We start from the raw sequence: 27,960 nt of genomic DNA on the forward strand, positions 1-27,960 counted from the left end.
CAACTATAGCTTTAAGACTGAAACAACCCACACCATCCCTTCCATCCGATCTGACAGAAAATATCGTCCTAACAATTAGATCTGGTTGAAGTGGATAGGACCAGGCAGACTTGAGTGAAATGCTGCGCAACCTGGAACGTGGTGGGGTCTAAAATGCCTCATTTGAATTTAAAGTGACTGCATCAAAATGACTTGCTCTCAGACAAACCTCAGAACAGGGCCAAAAGAGTAGGGGCAACAAGGAATTCATTCCAAAGTGCAGTTCCACGTTATATAGACCAAAACTGAATAATTCCATTGTGAAAAGGAAGACATGATAAACCATGACATGTGTCCTTTAAGCAACAGTTGAACCTCACTGTTCACAGTGAAAACTTATTATCTGCCATCTCGAATGTTTATTAGTTGCGGCAGCTTTAAGGCAGTACTCATACGCATGTTGAGTTTAAAGAACATAGCAACAATTAGTGGCGAGGGAATTACACCGTTTTCATGTCTCTGCTGCTGCCTTGTAAAAGGGGATTAAAATCTTCATTAATCATTTTAATAGAATACTGTACACACACTATTCAATAACAAAATAAATCTTGAAAAAACTTGTAAATGTTTGAAAAATGTTCCTGCCTTAGAAATAATTGATAATTAATTTTTACATGTATTTTTAAACATTTTTGAAATTATCATATTTCTATGTTTATATACTTGTTTTTTATATGTGTTATATGTTTATGACTTGTATTTTTTGTTTTGTTTTTTGGGGGTGTGGGGGCACTGAACGGGCTTGATACGGAGTCAGTAGATAATTTTGTACTTATCCAAACGGGGGCAGGGTTCTCCGGCTCGCTGATAACCGATAGATGGCGCCAACGCGCCATTGTGAGCGTTTCAAGTCTTTAGGATAAAAACAGAGGAAGAAAACGAAGCAGAAGGAGCCGAATTGTGGCTGTTCCCTACTGGTTTAATTGAATGAGGCTAAAGAGCAGCTAAAGTTTGTGTTTGCTCATTAAAACATTAAAAAGAAATACGTCCAGTATTCAGTCAGAAAGTCTCAGACTGAGGGGTAAGAACAACGTTGCTTTATCCAGCTGGTTGATGTATGCTCCCGCCGGCTTTTTCATGCAGTTTTTGAAGCATGCTAAGTGCCTACCTAGCTTAAGATAACGTTGCTAACAGCTAACATCCTTGCGCGGAGATACAAATCATCAACAGATTATTGGCATTGAATTACATGAATGTTTTTTTCTGACTGTGGTGTAAATGACGTGGACTTATTATGATTCCGGATAAAACAAGTTTTAAAGACAAGGTTGGAGGGGGTTATCTTGGGTTGTGAAGCTACCATTGGTAGCATACCTCAGAGCGCGCACGGCACAGAATTGAGGTATTGAATGGGTTCCTGGTGTTTAGCAGTTTCAACACACCGCTGTTTCCCCGTTAAAAGGCGTCATAAATGCTGGCCTGAGTTTTACTTCTGTAGTATGGTGCTCGCTTTATTCAGCGAATAAAGCCTCTGACAACAGTTGGCCAGGTAACGTACCCGTGTGTGGAAGAGCTCCACATGGTTGTTGGTGTTTACACATTCTGATCAACTCTGGCCATTCCATTTTCAAGGAATAACCAACCAGTAAAGATTCAAACATCCATTTGTTTGTATGCTGGCTTCCAGCTGCAAATAGCGAAACTACGCTCACGTGGAAACGGCTATCTATTATCGTTTAACACCAAAAGGACATTTCAATGCAAGTTATTTCTCCTTAATTGAAATTTTCCAGCATTGAAAATACATTTATTATATGGTAGGTTAAAAAAAGGAAGAAAAAAAGTCACCAAACAGTGTTTTAAAAGCTAAAGGTTTGGATAATAATAAATAATAATTTAAGTCTTATTAAAACTGTGATAAGCTGTGACTCATAAGCACCAACGATTGCTTCGTTTAAGTTTTTTGTTTCCAGAATTTCCCATGAAACATGTGACAAACTAACAATCTTTGATGAATGATCAACCCTTTCTAGTAGCCAATATAATTGTTCGGAAATCAGGTTTATTAAATGAATATGAAGTTTTCACCTTCGAAGACAGCCACAGAAAAAGATCTGTCATGAAATGAAAAGGTCTTCAGCCTGTATTCAAATAATCATTTTTGAATTCTAAAATTCAGATACTAATAACTCTTTTTTGATGGATACTGGCTACGCAGGCATAAAGCATGAACTAGCAGAACTATTGTTACCGTAATTGCATTGGTTTTGTCAGACCAAAATTTCAGCAACAAGCTCTGGATATGAACACAACAGAAATGGGGAAAAAAGTAACGCATCATATTCCCTGTGGTTTTCCTGTTAGGAAACTTTTCCTGCAATAACAATAACGTAATAACTAAACTTATTTGAACAAGGTTAGCAGTGGTGAGAACTCTATTTTTGTCCCAACTCTGGCTCAGAAACACACAACCTTCCCTGTGACGTTGCCATGGCAGCAGTTAGATGCTCTGCTCTACAGATGCTGATTGCACAAACTTGCAAGAGCAGTCATTTCTGCTTCCAGCCATAATGTGTTTGCTGTTTGCAGGTGACGAGCTGGCGCAGGTCGTGGGCTGTCCGTGGACAATGCGAGACAATGGCGGGAGCCTGGCCCAGAACCGCTGGCAGGGGGACCTGGGGTTGACTGCTGTGGGGCAGGACAGCACTGGAGGAGGTATGCAGGGGATATTGGTCTCCACTATAAGGGGCTCAGTTTTTTCTTTCAATTCGTGCAATATGGATTTCAGTATTCTCTGTTATTGTGCATGTTTCAGAGTTGTGTTAATATACCTTTATTTGACCCAGAGGTCCTAATTAGTGCAGGAATCTCTTTTACTAAGAGCCTAGACAGCAGCCAGACAAATCAGAGCTGTCTATACAAATAAAAAAGGGGACACACTATTTTTTTTAAATAACTCAGGGAATTTAAAGGCAGGAACATCTCAAGAAAATCTGACATTCCTACTCTATTGAATTTTTTGTGACATTTTTAAAATAATTAATACTTCCTCTGTTTTATTACAGAGGAAGTATTAAGGTTGAATGTTTAAGACAGTGGTTCCAAAACTTTTTTTGCCACGCACCCCCCTTGTGTGTCCCATCCAGGTTGACACCTCCCCAAATCTTCAAAAAAATTGCAACAAGCTTTTTTATTGATATAGTTAAGGTGGCATGTTAAATCATGCTCAAATCACCAGAACACACAAAAATAAAAAATAAATGGCAGAAATTGCAGTAACAGTTACAGTAATACAACCATCATAACAAAGGTTATGGAAATAAAATTAGAACAGAATTTTTATTAAATTGTAATAAAGTTGCACCAAACATCCACAACAGGATGCTGAGGATTTTCAGGTGCATCAGTGGCTTATGCTGGCACGAGAGACAGAAAGAGACACTTGGATCGGTCAAACCTCCGCAGACAACCTGAAACGTCTCTGAACCAGAGACTGTCCAGGTGGATTCATGGACTAAACTCTGATAATCTACCTGTGAGCGCCAGCCTTGATAAAGCTGTTATTAATCAGAGAAATAAACGGTTATTTCCTGATTGTTTCAGAGCGGTTACATTCAGCAGGTAAACACGCCCATGGCAACACACCTCTACTCCCCTCACCCCCTACCACCGGTTGCTGGTTTCCTTGTTCATGTTTGAATACGCATCTGTAAAATTAACTGCACCTGTCTGAATCCCGATGAAAATTATTACAGATCTGTGCGTGAACATGGTCAAGAAATTTCCCTCTCTTGGTTCCTCTCCTCATTCATGACTAACCTTGGATGTCTCACCTGCATGACAGTTTCCCTGGTTCCAGTCAATTGAGCATATTTGCCAGAATTAATGAAGTAGAGGCCACAAGTTAGATGCACATTTACAGCACATTGCAGATATTTCATCTTAAAATGAAGCATAGAAGATTTCTTCTAAATAAAACATTTTTCGTTTGAATACTGTATCGTTCCGTTATGACACCCAAGCACCAGACCGATGTTTTGCTGCTAATAGTTTATTTTAGGACGAACAGAGCAGGACAGCTTCACCCCACCAGTCCCCTGAACCACCACTCCTCCCCACACATTTCTTCCGGTATAACCCCAAAACAACCTAACTTAAAGAAACAGGAAGGGTGCAACAGCACTTAGCAATAAAGTCTAATACGGATCATTACAATACATTTTTATGTATTGATTAAATTTACAGTTTTTGATTTTAGTCTTTACAAATGAAATGTTTATTTACATGTCTTTATGGTGTGGGGAAAAAACACTGTCAGACTGCTATTACAGTTTTCATCTCCTGCACCCCCACGGGTGTCCCTGTTCTAAATAAACCATTTAACTTTCCCTGTTTGTTTCTCTGCCAAACTTGTCGGTAGCTCTGTGCCAGTTCGGTTCACTTTGGGCACTAGGAAAAGAAGCGGACACGGAGCTCTGCGGCTATCTGAAACGCGGTTGGGGCAGGCCGGTCCGATGTCCTGCATGCAGTCTCTGACCCGGTTGCAGCGGGCGATTTCAGTTCCACTTTTGCTCTCCACGTGGTCTGGTGAGGAAAATTCTGGCGGGGATAAGTCGTTTGGCACAACGACACCTGTCGCCTGTGCTATCCTAGCGCAGCAGGTCTTGGTGATATCACAGTAAATTGGGCAAAAGTCTGGACTATTTCTGCCCTGTGATGGACTGGCGACCTGTCCAGGTTATACCCCGCCTCTCGCCCATTGACAGCTGGAGACCGGCACCCGTCATGAACCCAGCAGGGATAAGCGTGTTAGAAAATGAATGGATGGATGGACTGGGCTATTTCTTTTTCCTCGCCATAAAGATCTTTACCAACTGGCACCAGAAAATGCTATTATTGGGCTTTCTTCATCTTGAAACAAATGTTTACAACCCTTTACGGGCGCAGCCATGATGAACTGGTGAACTTGCTCAGCTGACAATACAGCGATCTGATTGGCTGAGCAGCAAAAATTGAATCACGTGACCTCTTGGACCGGAGCGCCACAGTTTAGATTTTCTACCACCTTTAACTTATTAATATGCAAGTGAAAACGTGGGAACATTGGTGTTTTGAGATCACTGCTATGTGTAGCAACTTATCCCGGTGGAAGAAAGTTGCCCCCTGACAGTTCATACGAAACTTCTTAAGGAGACGTCCTACAGATTCTGGCCCACGGACTAAACCCCTTTTGATTTCTCCCTCATGGTACATGTTGTTCCCAATTCAGTATTTTGCCCATGGTGTGATGGCACAACAGTGAGTCCAGTGTACCATTAGGATCAATTGTTGTCACGACTATATTAACGGTGACTAAAAAAAGATGTCAACTGTAAGTTAGCCAGGTCTGAAAGTGTGAAGATGGAACAGTAATAGTTTTTTTCAGGAGGAACCCCATCTTTATGTTAAGGCAATTGAGATGCAATTTCCCCCCCCCCCCCCCCCCAATTTTAGGTCTTGTAGTTAATTGGAGACTTCAGGTAAAAATATGTGCCATGTGCACAACAATATCTTTAGCAATCTTTAAAGGCAGCCAATTTATCAGGGCCTGTAGGTTTTTTTTAGTTGATGTTAAATCAGCTTTTTTCTTTCATTGCATGGAAGGCTGAATGCTTTTTGACCGTTTTACCAGCTAACTATTGTTTTCTCATGTTTTATTTAGGAGGAATTCCCGGAGACCACCTCATTGTCCCTGTGTCAGGCCACAGTGTATCCAGCCCCATGCACCTCAGGCTTGGGCAGAAAGAAAAACTGTGGACAGGAGAGTATGTAGAAGACGAGGAAGAGGATGGGCCGGGTGGGATTGAAGCAATTGGTGATGAAGAGATAAAAAATCTGTATGAAGATGATGTTGAGGGTTTTGAAGGCAAAGGCTGGGAAAACGATGAAGAGGAAGATGGGGATGGGGATGAGATGGAAGAAAGTGAGGAGCAGGAGTTGGTGGAGTGGGAAGTTTCAGAGTTTCCTTGCCAGTCAAGTCGATTACATCAACACCAAGATCATGGACCACAACATAGTGAAGAAAAACTTGGTGATCCCTCTGTAGAAAATATTGTCTCCCAGGCTGAGGTCAGGGGTTTGTTTGGGTCCCAGTTCAGCAGATACAGGGCCTTGAAGAGGCTGAGACGCTTGCGTCGCTTGCGTCCCCATGGAGTTATTGGATTTCACCTCGCCAAGAACTGGAAAAGCTGGCGCCAGAAGGCTCGATGGATCACCTTAGCAGGGCACCAGTGGGGTGGAAGAGGGCAAAAGCACAGTTTGTACGGCAGACAAAGGAGGACAAAAAAATATCAACCACGTTACAATGATGAAGAGGATGATAGCCAAGAGGAGCGGTTAACAGGTACTCTTGTTCAAATGCAGAATTCACTTCCTGAGCCGGTTTTTGTCTCTAATGAAGATCAGAAATATAAACCAGCTTTGATTGCAGAGGTCTTGTTTGATCAGGTAGGATTCTGGAGATAATCCCGCCTAAAGCTGTTGTTGTTTTTTCAACCAATTTATGGAAGGTTTAGCATGAATGTGTGTTTCCATAGTTCATACTAAATCTCTTGTAATATATTCTCTAGAGTTGCACTAGATGCTAAAAATGGTTCATCTGCAGAATTATTGCCTTACTATCCTATAAACAGTTTTTTGTCTGTTGGGCAGTATTTCATATACAGTTAGGCCCAGAAATATTTGGACAGTTACACAAGTTCTGCTAATTTAGCTGTTTATAAAAACATTTTCAAGATACAATTATATAATTAATATGGGCTTAAAGTGCAGACTCTCAGCTGTAATTTGAGAGTATTCACATCCAAGTTGGATCAAGGGTTTAGGAATTACATCTCTTTACCTAGCTGGACCTAACTGTATACTTAATGAAAATATTTACCTAAATGTTGTTTATAAATGCATGTTGGCATATTACACTTTAAAATTAGTTTGTCAAATGTTTATTTATTTTTCTCTTATAGATATGCAGTTAAACGGCCCTTCAAACAAGCAGGATGAAAAAATGAGACGCGACATCAGACCAGTGGAAGTGGCTCTTAGTGAAGAACACACAAAATGTGTAACTGGTATGTTGGCAGATCACTGTTCAGATATCTAATGTAAAGGTTGTAGCAGTTGTAAAATATTTAAATTTATTGCGAGGTCAGTTGCAGAGTCTACCTCCTACAGAGGTAGACTCTGTTTGATTAATGTTGCGGAAAATATCTCATCAAACGCTCCTGATAACCTGCCTGGATGGAATAGAAGAAAAACTAAACACTGGATCCTGAGTGGTAGCGGCCTAATGTTCTTTTTCTGTTAGGTATTCTTGAAGAGTCTCTGCACCAGTATGGCAGTTTGATTCCCATCCATGTTGATGACGTCGTGGGAAAGCTTCAAGATGTTTTCCATGACAACTTCTCACAACCACACAGGTCAGAGATGCTGCTCGCCTCCTCTTTGTGTAATATGCTAAATGATAGCTAAACTGTAGCAGAAAATCTTCAGTAAGATAAGTAGAGACTGGATGAAACTTTTAAAGGGTACTTATCATGCTTTATAATGCCTTCATTTTCATATTAAAATCATTCAGTTGTGTGTATATAAAATGAAACTGCAAAGCTTTGTTCTGAATTCCTTGTTAATGTTGCCTCAAAGATCCTCTTCTCCCCCTCTTCTGAGGTTCGTTGGAGAAAAAAAATTGTTTTGGTGCCGTCTCTTTAAATGCAGTGGTGGCATGTCACACCCCACCCACCTCCAAGGTCGCACAGCGTTCCACCTCACCCAGCTCGGCCATTTTTGTAGTCTTCTGGGGCACGGTGTAATAATTTAATACACCCAACAGCCTTACATTTTTACTACTCCACTTCAGGCTTCGGCATCCTTCAGCTTGGACTCCAAAATAAAAATGCCAAATTCTCAAAATTGGTTAAGCGGAAGTCCATGACCTAGAAGCTCTGCAGCAAATACTTTGACGTTTTAGTTCACAAAAGGTAATAAAGAACAGAGAACACTGAACAGCTTGAAAAGTATGTCCACAAAATAATATAATGATATCTACGCAACACCTGGACAGACTAAATACAACTTTTCTGTATTCCTAATGACTACAGATGGATGTAGTTCCGCCGAGCTCCACACGGCTTCAACACATCCATCTGGAATCACTGCCATTGGGAGGGATTTAAATACCACATAAAATTGACGAGCCAATCAGAATCACCGGGTGGGATTTTCGTAGATGTATCAGAGATTCAGACAACAATGGCGGCTTGCAGTGAGGAAGCTGTTGTAGTGTTGTCACAGTACCAATATGTTGGTATCGGTACTGGTACATGTATTTCGATACCTTTTCAAATAAAAGGAGAACACAAAAAATATCATTACTGACTTTTATTTTTATAAAGTCAAGCTTTTCAATAGTTTTTATTTCATTTATATTTTTAAACTGTGTGCATTAGAAAACACTAACATTTTCTTATTGTACTCAAAGTTTTAGTTAGTGTGAAAAAGTATTACGTTAGAACAATAAGAAGAAATACAATTATTTTAAAATAAAGTAATTTAGCAACTGTAGCAGCACAATCTTTTTCCCAAACCTACACTAAATAAACAAATTTTGTATGAACCAAAAGTGCATGCAACAGGCCATACTTTGGCAATTTCTAATTATGAGATCAAAGTCATAATATTGCCAGAATAAAACGTTCATGATATTACCAGAAAAAAAGCTTCTATAATGAGAAGAGAAGCTTCAATAGTTATCAAGATCTGATGTGACGTGAAGAGCTCAAGCAAACTGCAGACGCAGCCTGAGCCGAGCATTTAATGCAGGGGAAATACTGCTGCTTTTCTTTTCTTTTTTTTAGCGCAACGATGGTTTTGTAAAAAAATTATTATTATATTAACACCCCACTTTGTAGACTAGGGTAGGAACAGCGGCAGCTTTGCACAGGTGTGATTCATTTGAAATGTGGACAGGCAGTGGAGCGGGTTGCAGGCTTCAGTGCTTGGAAGATGGGAGGGGCAGGGCTCACAGCAGCACCTACTACTCGCTAAAACTAGTAAACTGCAGACTGATCGATGCATTTATGTGTTGTCACAGAAAAGTCGCTAGATTTGTTGCTAGTCGCTTTTGTGAAAAAAAAGTCACTAGAGGAGTCTGAAAACTTTCTAAATCTAGCGACAAAGGTGCTGTTTTGCAACCGTCTCTCTCTCTCTCTCCCGAGAGAGAGTCTCTCTTGCTCCTCGTCCTCTCAGCGGGCGCTGTCCCTAGCGAGGCAAGTACCGATCCCCTCCAAATGCAGTACAGTCCCTGGCAAAAGTCTTGTCACTTATCCATTTTGTAGAAACAACAGCTTGTAACCTGACTTTTAATTAATCCATTGGTTTTAGAAATGGCTCATATGAAAGCTAAAACTCTACCAAATGATGTTCAATATCCTAAAATAAAGTCGCCTCACTGAAGAAAGTTTGATTATTTAATGAACACAAAACGGTCTGATTTTGGCAAGACAAACGTTTTGTCGCCTTGTCGTATGATGCACCCAATCCTAGATTACAGCCTCATCTGTGATCAATAATTGATCGATCAATTAGTGGGTGTGTATAAAAAGAACCCCAGCACACCAGACCTTCACATCAACTGCAACTTGACCTCTGACAACATGCCTAAGATTCACCCTGAGACCAAAGCGATGATTATCAAGAGGCTGAAAACCACACCCACTGCTGAGGTGGCTGACACATTCAATGTGTCTCAGTGTCAAGTACAAAGAATAAGAAAATGTTTTTGACAAGCCCAGGGCTGGCAGACCCTGCAAGACAACTGCTAGGTAGGACCGATTGTTGGCTCGAAAATCCAAGGCCAGCCTGTTTTCCACTGCTGCAGAGCTCCACCAGGTCTGGTCACCTCAGGTCGCCATGTCAACAAGAACAGTTTGTAGAATTCTGTCTCCAAATGGCCTCCATGGTCACATTAGTGCCCAGAAGCCAGCGCAAAACAAAAGGCACTTAAAAAAACATGTGGCATTTCCCAAGGCCCACAGCCGGCTAAAAGAATGGATACTGGAAAAGTGGCAGAAGGTGGATTTTTCAAATGAATCTTCGGTTGAATCACATCACAGCCGCCGTAAATATTCCAGGAGATCCGAGATTCACCCAGAAAACAGTTAAGTTTGGGGGCTGAAAAATCATGGTCTGGGGTTACATAAGTATGGAGTGTACGAGAGATTTGCAGGGTGGAAGGTAATATCAATAGCCTAAAATATCAAGAAGTATTAGCTACCTCTTACATTCCCAACGACATAAGGGGTCAAATTTTGCAGCAGAATGGTGCTCCGTCGCATACTTCCATTTCTACATTAAGGTTCCTCATGGCGAAGAAGATCACAGTGCTCCAGGACCGGCCAGCCCAGTCACCAGACATGAACATCACTGAGCATGTCTGGCGTAGAATTAAAGAGGAAGTATGGAAGACGAAAATAATCTTGATGAACTCTGGGAGCATGTAAAACTGCTTTCTTTGCTATTCCTGATGACTTCATCAGTACATTGTATGAATCATTGCCGAACCGCATGGATGCAGTCCTTCAAGCTCATGGAAGTCATACAAGATATTAAATATCACCACAACTTAATTCACAGATGTTATGCAACATATTTTTGTATTTGTAAGTAAATTGTTACATTTTCACATTACTCTTTGTGGACCACAAAACTTTTGTCTTGCCAAAATCAGACCTTTCTTCTAAATGATCAAACTTTCTTCAGTGAGGCAAACTTATTTTAGGATATTAAACATAATTTGGGAGAGTTTTAGCTTTCAAATGAGCCATTTTCAAAACCAAAGGATTAATTAAAAGTCAGGTTACAAGCTGTTGTTTCTACAAAATGGATAAGTGACAAGACTTTTGTCAGGGACTGTATAGTACCGTATTAAATGCAGCCGTTCCCCGCTACCAAATTAGTACCAGTATACTGACCAACTCTAATCTGTAGTGTTGCTGATTGTACCAGGCACCTTTCCTTACTGGCTTTACAAAAAACACGAGCACATTTTCAAAAAATGGGTTGAAGACGGGAATAGACAACTCTCATTTAAAAAATAAGAAATGAATTCAATTAATTTTACTTGACAAAATTTGAAATTGGATGCATTTTTTAGTTGCTTGCTTTTATTTCCATTATTGGAGCTTTTCCATTTTGCTTTTAGAGGTTAGTGCTGCAGCAATGGCTATCAGTGAACTCCATTCATCGTCCATTCATTCGCACATCAATTTATAGACCAATTAAACTAACAGTCATGTTTTGGACTGTGGGGGAAGCTGGAGTACCCAGAGAGAACCCACAGGACAGGGAGAACATCCAAACTACATGCTCAAGTCCAGGATTTGAACCCTTCTTGCTGCAAGGCAACAGTGCTACCAAGTTCTCCACTGTGCAGCCCTTTAGTGGACTAATGCAACACATACTGTCATTTAAACTCTTACCAACAGAACCATACTGGTGTACAACTATGCAAAATTTGGTTTTGAGTCTATTTATAGCACACAGGTTATGGAGCATCACCTCCTCCCTCGTGACTTACACACCCTTAAGCGTTATTTGTGCTTTTGTACTGTTAAACTCATCTTTCCCAAGAAACGCAAAAACATTCTCAAATTGATTAATTTGAGGTCAGTTTCAATGGAAATAATGGAGGGAAAAGTTCTCAGGTTTGACTTTAATAGATCACAAACTGGCAGGTCACAGAATGATTCATAACTACAGTGTTTACTAAACCATGTGCAGGTACATCTTGAGAAATTTGTATTTCATGAAAAAGTTCTATAGTTTTTAACACTGAAAGTGAAACTCATACATAGTATAGATACATTGCACATATTGAAAATTCTCAACCTTTATTTCTTATAACTGTAATGATTATAGCTTGCAGATAATGAAACCTGAAAATCCAGTTTCTTTAGAGTACCTTTAAGAGATTTCATTATCAGAAATTAATGAAAACACCTGTTTCCTGGGCCTCTAAATGGCTGAATATATGTCCAGAAGGCAGTCATCAACACTCTTCACAAGGAGGGGAGGACACAACAGGTCATTGCTAACGAAACCGTCAGTTTACAAGAGTTTTGTTCTTTTTCTCTTAGCCCAGGCAAGAGCCCAAAGATACAGGACTGTTGGTCAGTGGTCCATAGTCCTCCTTTCTGATAAGAGTAAAGTTTATTTCTCATTTGGAGAACAAGGTGCCAGAGTCTGGAGGAAGAGAGGAGAGGCCCAGAATCCATGTTGCTTGAATTCCAAAAGTGAAGTTTCCACAGTCAGTGATGGTTTGGAGTGTTATGTCATCTGCTGGTGTTGGTCCACTGTTTTCTGAAGTTCACAGTCAATGGAGCCATCTACCAGGAAATTGTTGCTGCTACCACAGCAAATCTTTTCAAAACCTGTATAGAGATGCTCATTTCATTTTCCCACAGGACTTGGTACTCATACTGCCAAAGGTACCAGGAGCTGGTTCATTGAACCATGGTGTTAGTACCAGATTGCCCAGCAAACTGCCATTATCTGAACCCCTTTCAGAATCTATGGGCTGTTGTCAAGAGGAAGATGAGAGACACCAGGCCCAACAAGGCAGATGACCTGAAAGCAGCTCTCAAAGCTACTGGACTTCTATTACTCCCAATCCGAACCACAGACTGATGGTCTCCATGCCAAGCCACATTGATGCAATGATTCATGCAAAAGGAAACTAACCAAGTATTGAATAGAACTTAAAATACTTTTCAGAGACCTAAAATTACACAAAAAGGATGTTCTTGACAGTAATTTTCTGAGACTGAAATTAGGGCTTTTATTATTTGTAAGATAGTCTTCAAAATTACAAGCAATAAAGGATTGAAATATTTCACTCTGTATAATGAATCTAAGTCTTTGCTTCATTTTCTGACAAAAAAAATATATGAATCTTTTTAACAATATTGTTTTTTTACATGTATAAATACTGATTCCCATATCATGTGGTTCTTTAAAGGAAAGCAATGGTCCAGCATCTCATTCAGTCCTTTCAGCGTTCATCTGGATCCGCTGTGGCTAAAACATTCAGAGTCAACTACAAGCGCCATGTTTTGACCATGGATGACCTGGGCACTTTGTATGGACAGAATTGGCTCAATGACCAGGTATGACACAACTGCACACGACACAGTATAACAACCATCATCACATAGACGTGGCCAAAAGTGTTAGCAGTGAAACCAAAAGCTTGTTTGCTGCTTCAACATTTATTTCACAAGTTTCAAGGATGTTTACTAATAAATGCATGAGCTTTCAAAAAAAGGATTTTGAACTTAAATGACTCATTAGACTTAACAATTTGTCAGCTGTAAACAGATAAATTATCTCCACCTAAATGAAATGGTTCAAGTTTGGTGTTCTCCATTCAACACAGTTTTGATGCCATTTGTTTATAATTTGATGTGTTGGGGGAGAGTATAGGGGGGTTTCAGGCATAGATAAATAAAGATATATTGATTTGCAATGTAGTTTATGGTTTTGAGACATTATAGAGTAATGCTTATGATATAATTATGTCATCTGTCCTGATAATAATTAGAGTTATAGCTGTTGTTTCTGACTAGTTTTTGCTTGAATGATTACCTTCGGTCTGGGTCATTTAACAATTACCTGCTTAAATATAACCCACATTTACTGCCCATACCTTTCATTAGTGAGGAGTAAAGTGGAGGGGAGCCGTGCTGATTACTTTGTCACGTCACCATTTTGCATCAAAGAAAGCTGTCTGCTGATAGACATTTTGCAGAGTTAATTTGTGCCTGCAGTAAGTAGCGAATGCTGCAGTAAATTCTTGAAATATTTCACTCTGTAAGAAATCAGTATGACAAGCTTTTCACTTTGTAAAATGAGTCCCATAAAATGCAGAACTTTTTCAAATACCTTTTTTATTTTTTTTAGATGTACCTGTAAGTTAAATAATTCCTCTGTTGTAATCGAGGGTTTGGGTTTGTAATGCAAGCGATACAAATCCTGTTGGGGATAACAACTTGGTCATTTAAACATTTGTTGCTCTACTGCACGTCCCATGTTCCCCCATCAGAACAGACTCCGCTGATGTCTGCACAGTAGACACTCAGTGCTCCTGACTCTGATAGACTTTAGTGCAGCCATCCTCAGAAATTGAGTGCAGTTACAAAACAACTCTGTGCGCTATCTCACCTGTCGGGAGGGTGAGTTTACCTGCGTAGGAACACACGTGACTGAGTTTAAAGTAGAGGAGCAAATGCTTAGCTAGGAGACACACCAAAGGCGTCCCGCACTCTTTGGTGTACTGTGCCCATACTGTGAGCCAGTGGCGGCTGGCCCATAGGGGGCGCTGCCCTCCCTAGATGTGGAGGGGAAAGGTCAAAATATATATAGATTTTAAAAGTATTATTAATGTCAGTTTTTACTTAATAGTACATGGCTACATGTAATAAGAATTATTAAAACACTTCTACTCTCTCTACCAATTGACTCTCATTTAACAGTGCATTTCCACCTACAGAACGTATCATTTCTCTTGTGGGGCTATCACTCAAAGGGCTCCACAAGTGTAGCAAAATAACCAATCGTATACTGTTGCTTGGGAAAATTTATAAATATTTGGCCAATCAGCATCGCCAAAATGAATGGCTTTGGGGCTCCTGGAATCTTTGCCCCTGCTACACAGTGATAGGTGTATAGAACAGTTCACGTGTGACGTCACGAGCTACATCTGGGTCACGGTGGTAGGCAAAAGCAGGACTGTTTTCGCCTACCACCGTGACAAAAAGGGTGAATTAGAGCGTACTTTTAGTTTATTTTTGGAATCTAAACAATGCCTACGACTTGTTGTGCTCCCGGTTGCACACAAAGGCATTCCAAATCGTCGGATGTACGTTTTTGTTTTGTTTTTTCGTTTACCGAAGGACGAAGAAAGACGAAAGAAATGGATTTTTTAAATGAAAAGAGCGCAGGCAGACACTCCCAATCGACTGTGGGAGCCATCATACCACGACAGAATTTGCAGTCTACACTTCATCTCCTGTAAAAAGGATATATATTTAAGTCAAGACGTAAACGTTCGTTTCATAATAATATACGTACATGTACAATGCATGCAAACCCTCTGGCATGAGTCTGTGAAAAGGATTAATAACAGGGTGTCCACAGGGCATTAAAAATCATTAAAAGTCACTAAATGAAACTTTTTTAAATCAAGGCCTTAATTGGTATTAAAAGTCACTAAATGTGATTGATTATCTGTGGCATTAAAAATGCCTTATTTTATTTTTTTTTTAAGAAAAATACGTTCATAAAAACAGTTTTGTCAGATATAATATTAGATATAACTGATTCCGCATGTTTGCGCGGAACTGCTTCCGGTTGATCGTAAAGCCCTATGTGTTTACAATGTTCGGAAAAGGAGCTCGAGGCGGAGAAAGAGTTAGAGAATGGAAAATGCAAATTACAACAAAAGTGGATGGAAACGAGGAATTCGGGACATGGCTGCAGCCTGTCGATGGTAAAGATGACAAAGGATTTTGCCGTGTTTGTAAAAAAAAAAATTGAAGCTTTGCACAATGGGTGTCAATGCTTTTTTTCAGTCAGAATTACGTATACCAACTTCTGGAGCGATATTTGTGTCTTTTGTTTGAGCGCGCAGCGAGACAGGTATTCAGTGTTTAAACATCACGTGCGCGCGCTCAAAACTGATAAACTCTTCTCAACCTATCCTCGCGCTCGGTTCCGTTTCTGCCCGTAACCTGCTACTTCCACGCTCAACACCAGCTGTGCGCTCGCTGGAATCTGTGCGCTCCTGACTTCAAAAACTGTCCACCTCACCAGCCAATAACAGACAGGTCTCTTTCCATCCAATCAGAGTATGGCTTGCAAATACTGCATTCAGATGGATTAAATCAAAAATGCTCCAGCTTTTGGCAGAAATTACTAAACATAACGGTGGAATTCAAGAAAAAACAACAATTAATAAAGAGTTAAATATTTTTGCCTAAAATATTTAGTCTAAAATAATTCCTTGAGTTACTAAGGCTACGTTCACACTGCAGGTCTTAATGCTCAATTCTGATTTTTTTGTGAAATCAGATTTTCTTTGCGTGGTCGTTCACATTTCCAAATATATGTGACTTGTATGTGATCTCCTTTGTGAACTGAATGCAGTCAACCTAAGTGTCCCGCATGCGCACTTGAGGACGCAATGACGTCACAGCAAGCGTCCTCAGTGTTTGCGGAAGTAAACATGAATTATAATGCTGGCGCGCATTTTGCGGTCATTAATTTATTTTCTAACCGGAGCTTTCTCTCCACTGACTGCTCTTCTCATTGTAGTCCGCGATGGGTGTCGTCTTTCTTCCCGCTTCTGCATAGCAGGACGCAGAATAGTGACGTTTGTCGAGTATCGGTGACGTGTAGGTCGGATAAATGCGACCTGGCCGTACAGACACAGGTCGCATTTGAAAAGGTCGGATACGTATCGGATTCAGGACCACATAAGGACCAAGTGGCCTGGGTCACATTTGAAAAAATCCGATCTGTGTTGTTCAGACTGTCATAAAAAGATCACATACAGGTCGCATATGGGCAAAGAAATCGGAATTGGGTCACTTCAGGCTGCAGTGTGAACGTAGCCTAAGTGAGGTGTGAAAAATCTTTTTGTCTCTTTTCTTTCCAGCTTCTGGGAGGTGATGCAAAAGTTTCTTGTGATCATAATGATCATAATTGCATCATTATTTAAAGAGCACTTTAACAGGAGGGAAGACAAAATAACATCTAATAAAATGACTTGGGTAAAGACTCAACAATTTAAAACAACAATAATAATAACAATAATTCATTGTCAGGGGGTCTAAATCAACAGGATCAACACTTCTTTGGGTGTTTCAACTGGTATATTTGACAATTCATGATTTGCAAAGACAAAGTGGTTTGAGTTTTGATGGTCTCCTCGTCATTACCTTTATCCCTTTCTATAGATTCTCTTTCTCATTCAATTCAGGACTTTCCATATGCCTTATCATCTAGGTCTATATTGAAATATCTACAGTAATGAAATGTTGATTCTGGATGTTGTGTAGGAATTCCTTCAATATAAAGCAAAGAAAATTTTACATTACCTGCCAGAAGCTGGAAAATATCTTTAAAAAAAGAGACAACAGTATTTTCACACCTCACGTTGGAGGACATATTTTAATCTAAATATTTTAGCCTAATTATTTTATGCTAAAATGAGTAAACACTAGTGATGGATTTTTGGGTAAACTAAATAGAGCAGTGTTACATGTCATTGTTTCTAAAATGGCATTTTTCTGAGCTGCATCTAAAAGGCAAACATTGAGAGTATACCCACAGCTCCAGGGATCACTACACCACTACGGACAGCCACAGATCAGCTGCAAGGCTCAGACAACAGCTAACAATGTCAAGTTACTTTTCTGTAACCAACGCATTTTAAGGGTCATTTTAAGGAACTTGTAACATCGGGGGCATTTGCTCAGACCCAATATTTCCTTCTCTCCCCTCTAAAGGAGCCCTTTACAGCCTTCATTTATGCATTTTCCCCACTGTTTATCCAGCAGCTGGATCAGCGTAAAGACGCAGCGTGAACCCCTGCGTGCTTTAAGTGTGGCAGCTGAGGAAAAAATGTTGGACGGTATAGGCTTGATGAAACTCTGCCTCATTCACTAGTGAGACCAACATGGATAGAATAATGATAATCAGTAGTGTTTTTTTTATTGCCTGGATATGAATCTGATAATTCATATTGTGCCTTTTTATAATAAACTTAATATTTTCCTATCAAAGGAAGGAAACAAAGATTTCTCTTCCATGGTCCAGTCAGCCACGCCCCGAACCTCGTCCCCCCAAAATGAACATAATCTCTCTCTTAATTTTTGGTAAAAATTGAGAGATCTGGTGAGGAATAATATTTTGGCCGGTAAAAAAATAGGGTAGTTCACGCGTGACGTCAGCGCTACATCTGGGTCCCGTGGGTAGGCAAAAAACAGTACTGTTCTTGTCTACTACATGACAAAACGGGTAATTTAGAGCGTACTTTTAGTTCGTTTATTTTTGGAATCTAAACAATGCCTACGACTTGTGCTCCCGGTTGCACACAGAGGCATTTGGTTTTTAAATGGTGGTTGAGCTGCTTAAAGTCGGTATAAAACTCCTTTCCCACTTTCTAAAAACCGACATCTAATCTCCGGCGGGCCACCTGCCACCACTGTGTGAGTGCGCGTTGCCATGAAGAATCGCGCATGAATACAATCACTACACGTACAGCATCTAACTTGGCAGAAAATAAAATTCATACGAAGCGGTCAGTCTTTTTTCTCCTCCTCCCCACAAGAAACTCTTCTCGCTGTGACAAGTTCATTAAGTTTTGTTTGAGTTGCAACGCTATTTGGAACAAGACGGTGTCAAAGCAAGAAAGATGCGACAGAACCGTGTCTGATTGACGACCAGCGCTGTGCGTGCGTGCGTGCGTGCGTAAAATATTTTCTTATATACTTGTTTACAAATGTTATTAGGAAGGTCATTTACACTAGAAGGGCCTTGTGTTGCAACATGAAGTGCACAAACAAGTGTTTATTTTTTGTTATTTTTTAAATGTTCTACATGGTTTGCAATGCCTTGTTAATGTTTTATGTTTTTTTAAAAGAGCGTTGTGCAAGTTTGAAGTTTTTTTTATTTATTTATTTTTTTCACTCATATGCCTGACATGTAAAATGAGTTTTCCTCCATTTACTGCAGTAGCCGTAAATGGAGGAAATTGGGCCGAAATTGTCAAGTCAAAAGAACAAAAAAATATATATATTTTTAAACCAAAAAAAAAAATTGTTTTACTTTTTTTTTACCTGTTCTACAAAATATGATCATTTTAAATAAATAAATTAAATTAAATAAATAAATTTTTTTGTAGAAAATTAATGTGTAAATGATTGTTGATCCAAAATTTAAAAAAGGGTTTTGCTCATTTGATGTATTCATCCAGTTTGCAAATTTTAATAATTTTATTTGACTCTTTCACAATGATAAGCTTCATTCTTTTTGGTCTAGCAATATAAGAACAGTATTTGGGTCAGATTTTAATGGACCAAAGACTGCATTTGAGTAATTAAATATCATTGGATCAATGTTACTAGGGCTGGACGATATAGAAAAAAAGCTTATCAATAAAATAAAAATCATATTGATCAATATCGATAATTATCAACAAACATATATCTTATAATAATAATAATAATGTATCAAACATATGCTTTAAGTGCAGCCCTGACCATTTTATGTTGTTGTTTAAGGACCAATTTTTAATATACAGAATACACAAACACTGAATTCAAACTCAACCCTTTATTCAACCAACTTTTTACCAAAATTGCAAGTTTTTAAAAAAGAAAATAGAACATGCTCTTTGAACTCTTTGAAGGGGGCGGAGCTTACTGGGTCTGCGTTTGTGATTGGTTGGGAGGATGTAATGACTGTAATATTAACCTACATGGCTAGAATGCAAAAGGAAGGAAAACTGTTCTATGGAACTTTTTATTGACCCTTTCTATGCTATCATCGATATACATCTATTGATCGATATATATATTGTTATTGAATTATCCAGCCCTAAATGTTACTATGAAATTAAAGACAATGTCAAGTGTATTTATTAAAAGATGAATACTTTGTTTATTTTCAATTGTAGGATTTGAACTTTTTTGTGGTTATGTTGCCCTGATTAAAAACTAAAATCTTCCATCTGCATCTGATGGTATTGAAATCCCTCCATCTGGCGAGAGTCAGGTTAAAGATGCAGAGTAATTTGTCTGCAGTGCATTGATGCACTTTTGAGAAGTCAGTTAAAACAATGATTCTGTAAAATTAGCCAAATATTTGTCAGTTCTAAAATGTTTGGCTAGTTATGATTAGTTTGAGCTTCAGTTTGTATCCATAGATTATCTTCTAGCTTTGATATGAATGTTTCTCAATTTGTTTTCTCTTTTGAAGTGTTTAATGTTTGCTTTGGTATTTTTATTGTTCGTTATGGCTGGATTCTCACGTATTACATGTGTTTTGTATAGATTATGAACATGTACGGTGACCTCGTGATGGATTCTGTTCCAGACAAGGTAAGGAATTATAGAACACCTTTACTTTTTGCTTTCTAAGCCAATGATCAATTTGGATTCAGCTCTTTGCTTGTTGCCAGCATAACTGGGATCAGATTCCATGTCTACTTTTGAGGGGTTTTGGTGGCCAGTTAGACTTAATTAAAGGTTTTTACAACCCATTCTAGAGTTCTCAGAAATTAGCCGGTGTTGCTGCATAGTTAAACTGGTAAACCGATACTTTGAGAATTCTGACTTCCTTATGTGACTTGGAATGGGCCGTGGAAGATGGGCCCCCATGTGCTTGAAAACAGCCTCGCTCCAACGGCAGGTCGGTCAGTCCGAGCCGCCAGAACTAACAAAGACTCCTGGATAGGTGTCAAAGTTTTCAGAAAAACTGAACAAAAGACGGCTGTCCCCGATTTAAGTCCGTTTGCTGTTGGCTGTGGTATAGTAATGGAAAATGTTATATTTTTAATATGTAAAGCATCTTGTAATCTATTATCCATCCGTCCATTTTCTTCCGCTTATCCGGGGTCGGGTCGCGGGGGTAGCAGCTTCAGTAGGGAGGCCCAGACGTCCCTCTCCCCAGCCACTTGGGCCAGCTCCTCAGGAGGAATCCCAAGGCGTTCCCAGGCCAGCCGGGAGATAAAGTCCCTCCAGCGTGTCCTGGGTCTTCCCCTGGGCCTCCTCCCGGTGGGACGTGCCTGGAACACCTCACCAGGGAGGCGTCCAGGAGGCATCCTGACCAGATACCCGAGCCACCTCAACTGGCTCCTCTCGACGTGGAGGAGCAGCGGCTCTACTCTGAGTCCTTCCTGGATGACTGAGCTCCTCACCCTATCTCTAAGGGAGAGCCCAGACACACTACGGAGAAAACTCATTTCAGCCGCTTGTATCCGGGATCTCGTTCTTTCGGACCCAAACCTCATTACCATAGATGAGGGTAGGAACGTAGATCGACCGGTAAATCGAGAGCTTCGCCTTTTGGCTCAGCTCCCGCTCCATCTTCCCCTCATTGGTGAACAAGACCCCAAGATACTTGAACTCCTCCACTAGGGGCAGCACATCCTCCCCAACCCGGAGAAGGCACTCTACCCTTTTCCGGTTCAAAACCATGGTCTCGGATTTGGAGGCACTGATTCTCATCCCGGCCGCTTGGCACTCTGCTGCGAACCGCTCCAGTGAGAGCTGTAGATCACGCCCTGATGAAGCCAATAGGACCACTTCATCCGCGAATAGCAGAGACGCAATCCTAAGGCCACCAAAACAGATCCCCTCAACACCTTGGCTGCGCCTAGAAATTCTGTCCGGTGACAAAGGGCAACCTTGTCGGAGTCCAACTCTCACCGGAAACGAGTCTGACTTACTGCCGGCAATGCAGACCAGACTCTGACACCGGTCGTAGAGACCTGACAGCCCTTCTTAGTGGGTCCGATACTCCATACTCCTGGAGTACCCTCCACAGGATCCCTCGGGGGACACGGTCGAATGCCTTCTCCAGATCCACAAAGCACATGTAGACTGGTTGGGCAAACTCCCATGCACCCTCCAGGATCCTGCTGAGGGTGTAGGGCTGGTCCAGTGTTCCACGACCAGGACGAAAACCACTATTATTATTACATTATTATTGTAATAATGTATTATTTGATACATTATTACATTATAATACAGTAACACATATTTTAAAAAATAACAATGTTCTGTTGTCCCCAGGTCCACTTTTTCAACAGCTTCTTTTATGATAAGCTCAGGACTAAAGGATACGAAGGAGTTAAACGGTGGACAAAAAATGTAAGTGGACACTTCCTCTTTTTAGTTATTTAATTACTGTTTCGGGACATTCTTGTGGATGTAAACGCGATAGAATGTTGGAGAAGCTTGTTTTGTTTTGAGAAATTTGATTTTACTTTGAACAGCAATAGACACACTGAGCTGCTTATAGAGACACAGGCTGACAGCAGCCCAGCAAGCTTTGTGAAGATAATAATGCAGCTCCATGCTCTGCTGATCTAACATTAATTAGATCAGCAAGTAAGTCCTAAGGTGAGGGGTGAGCTTTGTCATTTTCTTTGTGTTTATTAGCTCTTTTGGTGCTACCTTTGTTGTCAGGTGGACATCTTTCAGAAAGATATGTTGTTGATTCCCATCCACCTGGAAGTCCACTGGTCATTGGTCAGTGTTGACATTCCACGTCGTACCATCACCTACTTTGACTCTCAGCGGACCCTCAACAGGCGCTGTCCAAAGGTAGTCTACGAATCTTTTTACTAGCACACAACTAAATATATCTTAACACTTTCCTCCTTTTTGGCTGTAAACTAATATGTTTGTGATATGATGACCTAAATCTGATGAGAGTATTGGAAGTTTAACAAATTACCAGTTTATTTGTTGAAAAAGGATTTCAGTAACCTCTTACAAGAAACACCTTTTCAGTGACGCTGTTCATTAGTTGTTTTTCCCAAGAGTCTAAAGAACTGGTTAAGCAGGTGAGGCTGAATAATTTTCAACTTTTCTATGAAGGGTTTCCTTAAAAAAAGAACCTAGTACATTGTTTTGATGCATTATCCAGGTAATATCATAGTTTTGGCTTCATTTCTGACACAAATCGGGGTGAGTAGAAATAACACTTTAGTCTCAGAGGAGCCTTTGGCATTTTGGGAACAGCTTCGAGATTCTCTTGTGTTAAAAAACAAAACACACAATCTACATTATCATTGCTGGTATTTAAAGCCAACATTCTCTGCCTTTTCTCAACTGAATGTAGTGGTAATGGCTACCTAGTTTGTGTTGTGTTTTTTCTGAGCAAAATATCCAATCAGAGTAAATTGATTACTCGTTTTCTCTGTAAAGCCTTTCTATTTCCTTTCTATAGAGAAAAATCAAGTGACAAATTTAGGAACATTTGAAGTCACTGTCATAAATTATTGACAGGAGCACTGCCCAGACATATATATATATATATATTGTGTGTGTGTGTGTGTGTTTGTATATATATGCCTTTGTTGTCATTTTCATAGTATTTTCTCATCTATTTCTCATCCCAGCATATTTTCAAATATCTCCAAGCTGAGGCCATAAAGAAAGACCAACGAGACTTTTTGACGGACTGGAAAGGCTTTTTTAAAATGGTAATGACGTTTTTCTTTCTTTCCTCACATTCATTGCTCAGTGATGTAGTCCATCTCTTTTATATCAGCAGATATCATAGTTATCATGCATTGTTACATTAAATAATAGATATGTAATTACTATTATTATTTATATTAAAGGTAGAGTCTGCGATTTTTATTCCCCCCGTCTTACTTTGCTCTTTCACTCCCAAATCCACTCTGGTCGCATTTCATTCACGACAGAATTTGCAGTCCACACTTCATCTCCGGTAAATACAACTTAATTCTGCACTAGTCATTGTTCTACCTAAATAGCGGCGGAGGGGAGGTGGCGATCGCTAGACGGGGCCGGGAGAAGCGGAGTAGATGCGCTGCAGCAGTTACCTGACTCCGCCAGATAGATTTGCTCCGCATATCCATCTGGAAACCTTCCGTTGAAGTAATTTTGGGAAGGGGCGAAAATACTGGTTAGCTGATTGGCCTATGTTGGTGATAGACGGGCCAAATGAACCAATCAGAGCGACGACGAAAACACAACCACAAGCCAAGCTACTCTTGCTGCTGCAGGTAAAGGCTCGTTAGCTCAGCAAAGAAACACTCTGTAATTCTGATAAAACTTGCTCGATAGCCACGCTAACGCTAGTTTTATCGGCTGAAACCGCCATGTTGTTTAGACTGAACTGACGCGCTTCCCGTTGCGTCACACCTCAACCCGCCTCAAAGCCAACGCTGATTGGACGTTCGTTTGGTAAACGGCTCCAAATTTTCTTTAACGGAGAGTAGCCAGACTGATCTGCGAGTGAAACCTTGAAAGCTCGCGAGATCAGGATGGTCTCACGAGGCTACTGCAGCAGCAGCATGCTGCATCATTTTTGTTTTCTTCGTGCAATCAGTGTGAAATAATGTTCACCAGACAGCGGCTGCATTACGCCACGTTCACGCACGCTAGTACGTCTGTGTTTACGCTGCAACGTCGCCGACACCCCCACCCATTTTAACAAGACAAAAACACCAAAATAATCTGTAGTGAACAAAACGTTTTTTTTTTAACCTACCAGGCGGGTCTTCCTCTAATAATGTCCGACTCCGCTTTCTGCTGTTACACAAACATGTCTGAACATCCATCCATCCATCCAATTTCTGATCCGCTTAATCCCTCATGGCGTCGCGGGTGTTGCTGGAGCCTTTTTCCCGACATAAAATAATTGTAGCCGTCCAGTGGTTTCATGGCTTTCATGCTCTCTCGTCTGTACTGGCCTGCGTGTTTATAAGGCAGCTGCATATGTCGCGGTACAGAACCCTTGGCCAGCATTTCACAGACTCGCTCCGTCCCTTCAGGCTTTTGCTGAATAAATCTGGCAATCTGATACCATCAACCATCAACTTACTCTTAAAACGATCTTGTGATACATTATCTAAAGAAGAAAAATACGTGGAGAACTCGTCAGTTTCTCTGTTTGCGTCCGCCATTGTGTTCGCCTTTTGCCTACCAGTCCGGCGAGCATGCACGAAAAACCCGGATGAAAACAATAGCAGTGAGCTGGTCTATTGAGAAGGTGATACCCCCAGAACTTGAGGGACAGAGGGGTGTGAGAGCAAAACTCTGACCAAACCCTGCCATTCTGACCGAACGGCAAGCAGGAGGGGAGAGTATAAGGGTGATGTGTCAGAAAGTTACCATGAAGGTTAATCAGCAACTGTAGCAAAATGTTGGTAGGCTGCAGTGGGTAGTGACTGGCTACTAGAAATGACAGATTTTGTTGGTTACAGAATGTGGGTCGCCAGAACAACGACAGTGACTGTGGAGCTTTTGTACTGCAGGTAAGTTTCTCATGTGGTTCTCACGTTTTCAAATAAATGGTAAGAGTTCCTTCAGCTATAATTTTTAACTTTTGTCTGAGTCCTAAAATAGATATGGGAGTAATCCAGTTAGTTAAAATTTCTGAAGTGTTGTTGTAATTATAGCAAATATTCCTATACTTAAGTTTTTATTAGTGATTGTTAGCAGCCAGACAAAAGCAGGAAGAATGGAGCATTCAGTTTTTACTCACAAGTCAGAATTATACTTCAATCAGCAGGAACCCACGAATGGCAAATTCTGACTTGGAAAGTTTCAGCTCCCTCCCAAATGTAGATCTTAAAAGCAGATATTGCTGCCTTGCTTATACAACGTTGATGTGTAAGAAAGTAGCAATAGTTATTTGCTGTTCTGATGGTTTTCATTATTTGTGAACATGTTCCGTCTGTTTAAACACATAAAATGCAGATAAATAATGAAATAACTGAGAAACAATTAACAAATCCTTCTGGTTTTCTCGTTTCCTACTGGAGCACGGTTCAGTTCCAACCTCCGGGGCTAACAGAGTTCAGAAGTGATCCTGGCTTGTTTTGCTGTTCGTTTTGTATCAAACCAAACTACTCATTAAGACATTTGGGGCGGACCACCGTTCAGTGCAGCTTTTGTTAGTGAAACTTTGAGCTGGATTGTTTAACTAAATTTGCTGGCTATAGTCAGTTTGAGATGGCTCAATGTTTGCATTTTTACAGATCTCACAACAGTACTTTTCAAATGCATCCTATGTTGCAGAACCAAAACAAAACATCCTGCATGGAAACATTGGCCCTACCAAGCTGTAGTTATCAGCAGTTATACATTTTAGAGAAACAAGACAGAAACAATCAACTTTGAAATGACAGTATGTCTGTTTTCTCCTGTGTTAATTAAACTCCTCAGTTTGTTCTGAAACAAAAAACATTTTTAATGGATTGTGGACCAAGAGGGCCTCCTAGTGGACATTGTTGCGGTAGCTTTTAAAGCCTGTTCTCTTCTAATTGGTCAGCCATTTGTCAATAACTGCTCAGTCTGCGTTATCTCTTACATTTATTTTAAATTAACTAAAATCTTTTAGGTGTTTTATAGAAGTGCATTAAAGCAAAAACATAAAAGTATCGATTATAGGTGTGATCCATTAAGAGTTAAACTTTGAGTCGTAGTCTTCCAACGCTCCTTAATAAACCTGTATGTAGAACTACATGTTAAGCATTTTCTTAATGATTATCATCACTATGTCCAGATCATATATTGTTTGTATTTGGTAATCTGTCTCGGGTAATATCTGAAATCCTGTCAATGTTGTTATGCACTGTAGTAGATATGTAAATCAGCTGCCTTTTTATATTGATGCGGCGTTGTTCTCTGTAACGTTACATCTAATCTTTCCCTTAACCGTCCTCTAGTACTGCAAGTGTTTGGCGCTTGGACAGCCGTTTAACTTTGGGCAGCAGGATATGCCCCGACTAAGGAGGCAAATGTACAAAGAACTGTGCCACTGCAAGCTCACCCTGTGACCTTGCACCCCTAACTCGGATCCTAACAACACAGAGGGACATCGATACATCAGAAGGACAAAAAGAGTAAACAATTGGCTGGACAACAGAACATCTTCCAAGCAAACGGGGACCTCATGAACCAGGCAGACAAATTACTTCTACCACATTTATCATAGTTTCCTATTTGATAAGTCTTTTGTTCCCTCTGCCCTTTAAAAATGTATTTGGGGTTCTGACATCTTGTGGTACTGTTTGACAGAGACCAAGACAAGTTTCAGTTCAGTGATTGGCTTAGTCATCTTGTTCTAGTTCACTTATTGTTCAGTCTAGACTGAATCAGAAACAGTAGGAGGGCGGAGAACGAATCCAGATCAAAAAAAGCTTGTCCTGCAGTAAAATCTACTTTTATGTAACGATGTACAATGATCTGAAGAAGTCTGTGTAAGCTTGTGATTGAACAGTACCTGTCAGTTTTCCATTCATTGTCCATCTCTGCAGATGTTTTAGCAAATCCAACACTAACGCCACACAAACTGAAATGCTAGAGCATTGGGGGTTTTTTTTGGACATTGACATCTGTGTAGTACAGTGTGGCGTTTTATTGTGTTCTTTATTTTTTTAAGACATCAGTCAGTGTGTTTTAGCAGGATTGGACCTAAGGAATTCTGCTGCCAGAAACCAGCCTTCTTGTGTTTGCAGAAGGAATAAGAACTTGTACATTTTTGAAGAACACTGTTACCTGGCTCAGCTGCCCGACCATGTTCTGTCCTTTCCAGTAAAACAAATGAAATAGCTAAGTGTGACAGATCTGATTTGCATCTGTCGGATAGCAGCCTAAATAAAGCATATTGATACGACCCAGAACCAGGGGGTACCTTTTCGTTTCATTTATCTTTTTGTGTTTTTATTGCTGTCAGTAAATGTGGTGATACTTATTGCTTTAAACAAATGGTGTAAAAAAACAACTTTAAATTTGTTCTTTTGGAGTAAGTTCAAAATGTTCTGTTTAGTATTTCTTTGAAAATAAGCCATTTTGGTAAGGACCACAACAGCTACACAACAGGCACGGTATACCCACAATGGAGTTGCAGTGCTTTTCTCTTTTTTATAATAAAAGACAAACTTGTGGATAGCTGTCTTTTTGTTTTTGCATTTTTTCGGAGTGGATACGAAAGAGTTGTTTTCTATATCTTATAAAATGCATTATGGTTGGTTTAAAAATAAAAAAATGTGGCAAACAAATGTGTATTGTCTTTAAAGCTAGTTTTTTTTTAATATCACAGTGCAAAGCTGTGACTTCACCAGTTATTTAGAGATGCGGATTTACTACCTAAACACAGTAAGCAGTCAAAATTAAATCGATC

General features: G+C 40.0%; 1 protein-coding gene across 1 annotated transcript; it reads left to right on the forward strand.

The window, feature by feature from the left end:
* The first annotated feature begins 893 nt into the window (after positions 1-893).
* senp3b (SUMO specific peptidase 3b) lies at positions 894-27,838 on the forward strand. Its single transcript, XM_012851610.3, has 12 exons — positions 894-1,060; positions 2,569-2,694; positions 5,681-6,361; positions 6,981-7,085; positions 7,322-7,433; positions 13,028-13,175; positions 20,124-20,171; positions 21,867-21,944; positions 22,263-22,400; positions 23,201-23,284; positions 25,037-25,087; positions 26,504-27,838. The coding sequence occupies exons 2-12, from the start codon at positions 2,607-2,609 to the stop codon at positions 26,612-26,614; spliced, it is 1,644 nt and encodes a 547-aa protein (XP_012707064.2). The 5' UTR covers positions 894-1,060; positions 2,569-2,606; the 3' UTR covers positions 26,615-27,838.
* The last annotated feature ends 122 nt before the right edge of the window (positions 27,839-27,960 follow it).

This window comes from Fundulus heteroclitus, chromosome 14 (assembly GCF_011125445.2).
Source record: "Fundulus heteroclitus isolate FHET01 chromosome 14, MU-UCD_Fhet_4.1, whole genome shotgun sequence".
Taxonomy (NCBI): Eukaryota; Metazoa; Chordata; class Actinopteri; order Cyprinodontiformes; family Fundulidae; genus Fundulus; species Fundulus heteroclitus.

Excerpts from the sequence above, each read along its gene's own strand:
- senp3b (XM_012851610.3), top strand. The coding sequence starts at position 2,607 with ATGCGAGACAATGGCGGGAGCCTGGCCCAGAACCGCTGGCAGGGGGAC. Across the intron at positions 20,172-21,866 it reads TGGATTCTGTTCCAGACAAG|GTCCACTTTTTCAACAGCTT; the intron begins GTAAGGAATTAT and ends TGTTGTCCCCAG. Across the intron at positions 21,945-22,262 it reads TTAAACGGTGGACAAAAAAT|GTGGACATCTTTCAGAAAGA; the intron begins GTAAGTGGACAC and ends CTTTGTTGTCAG.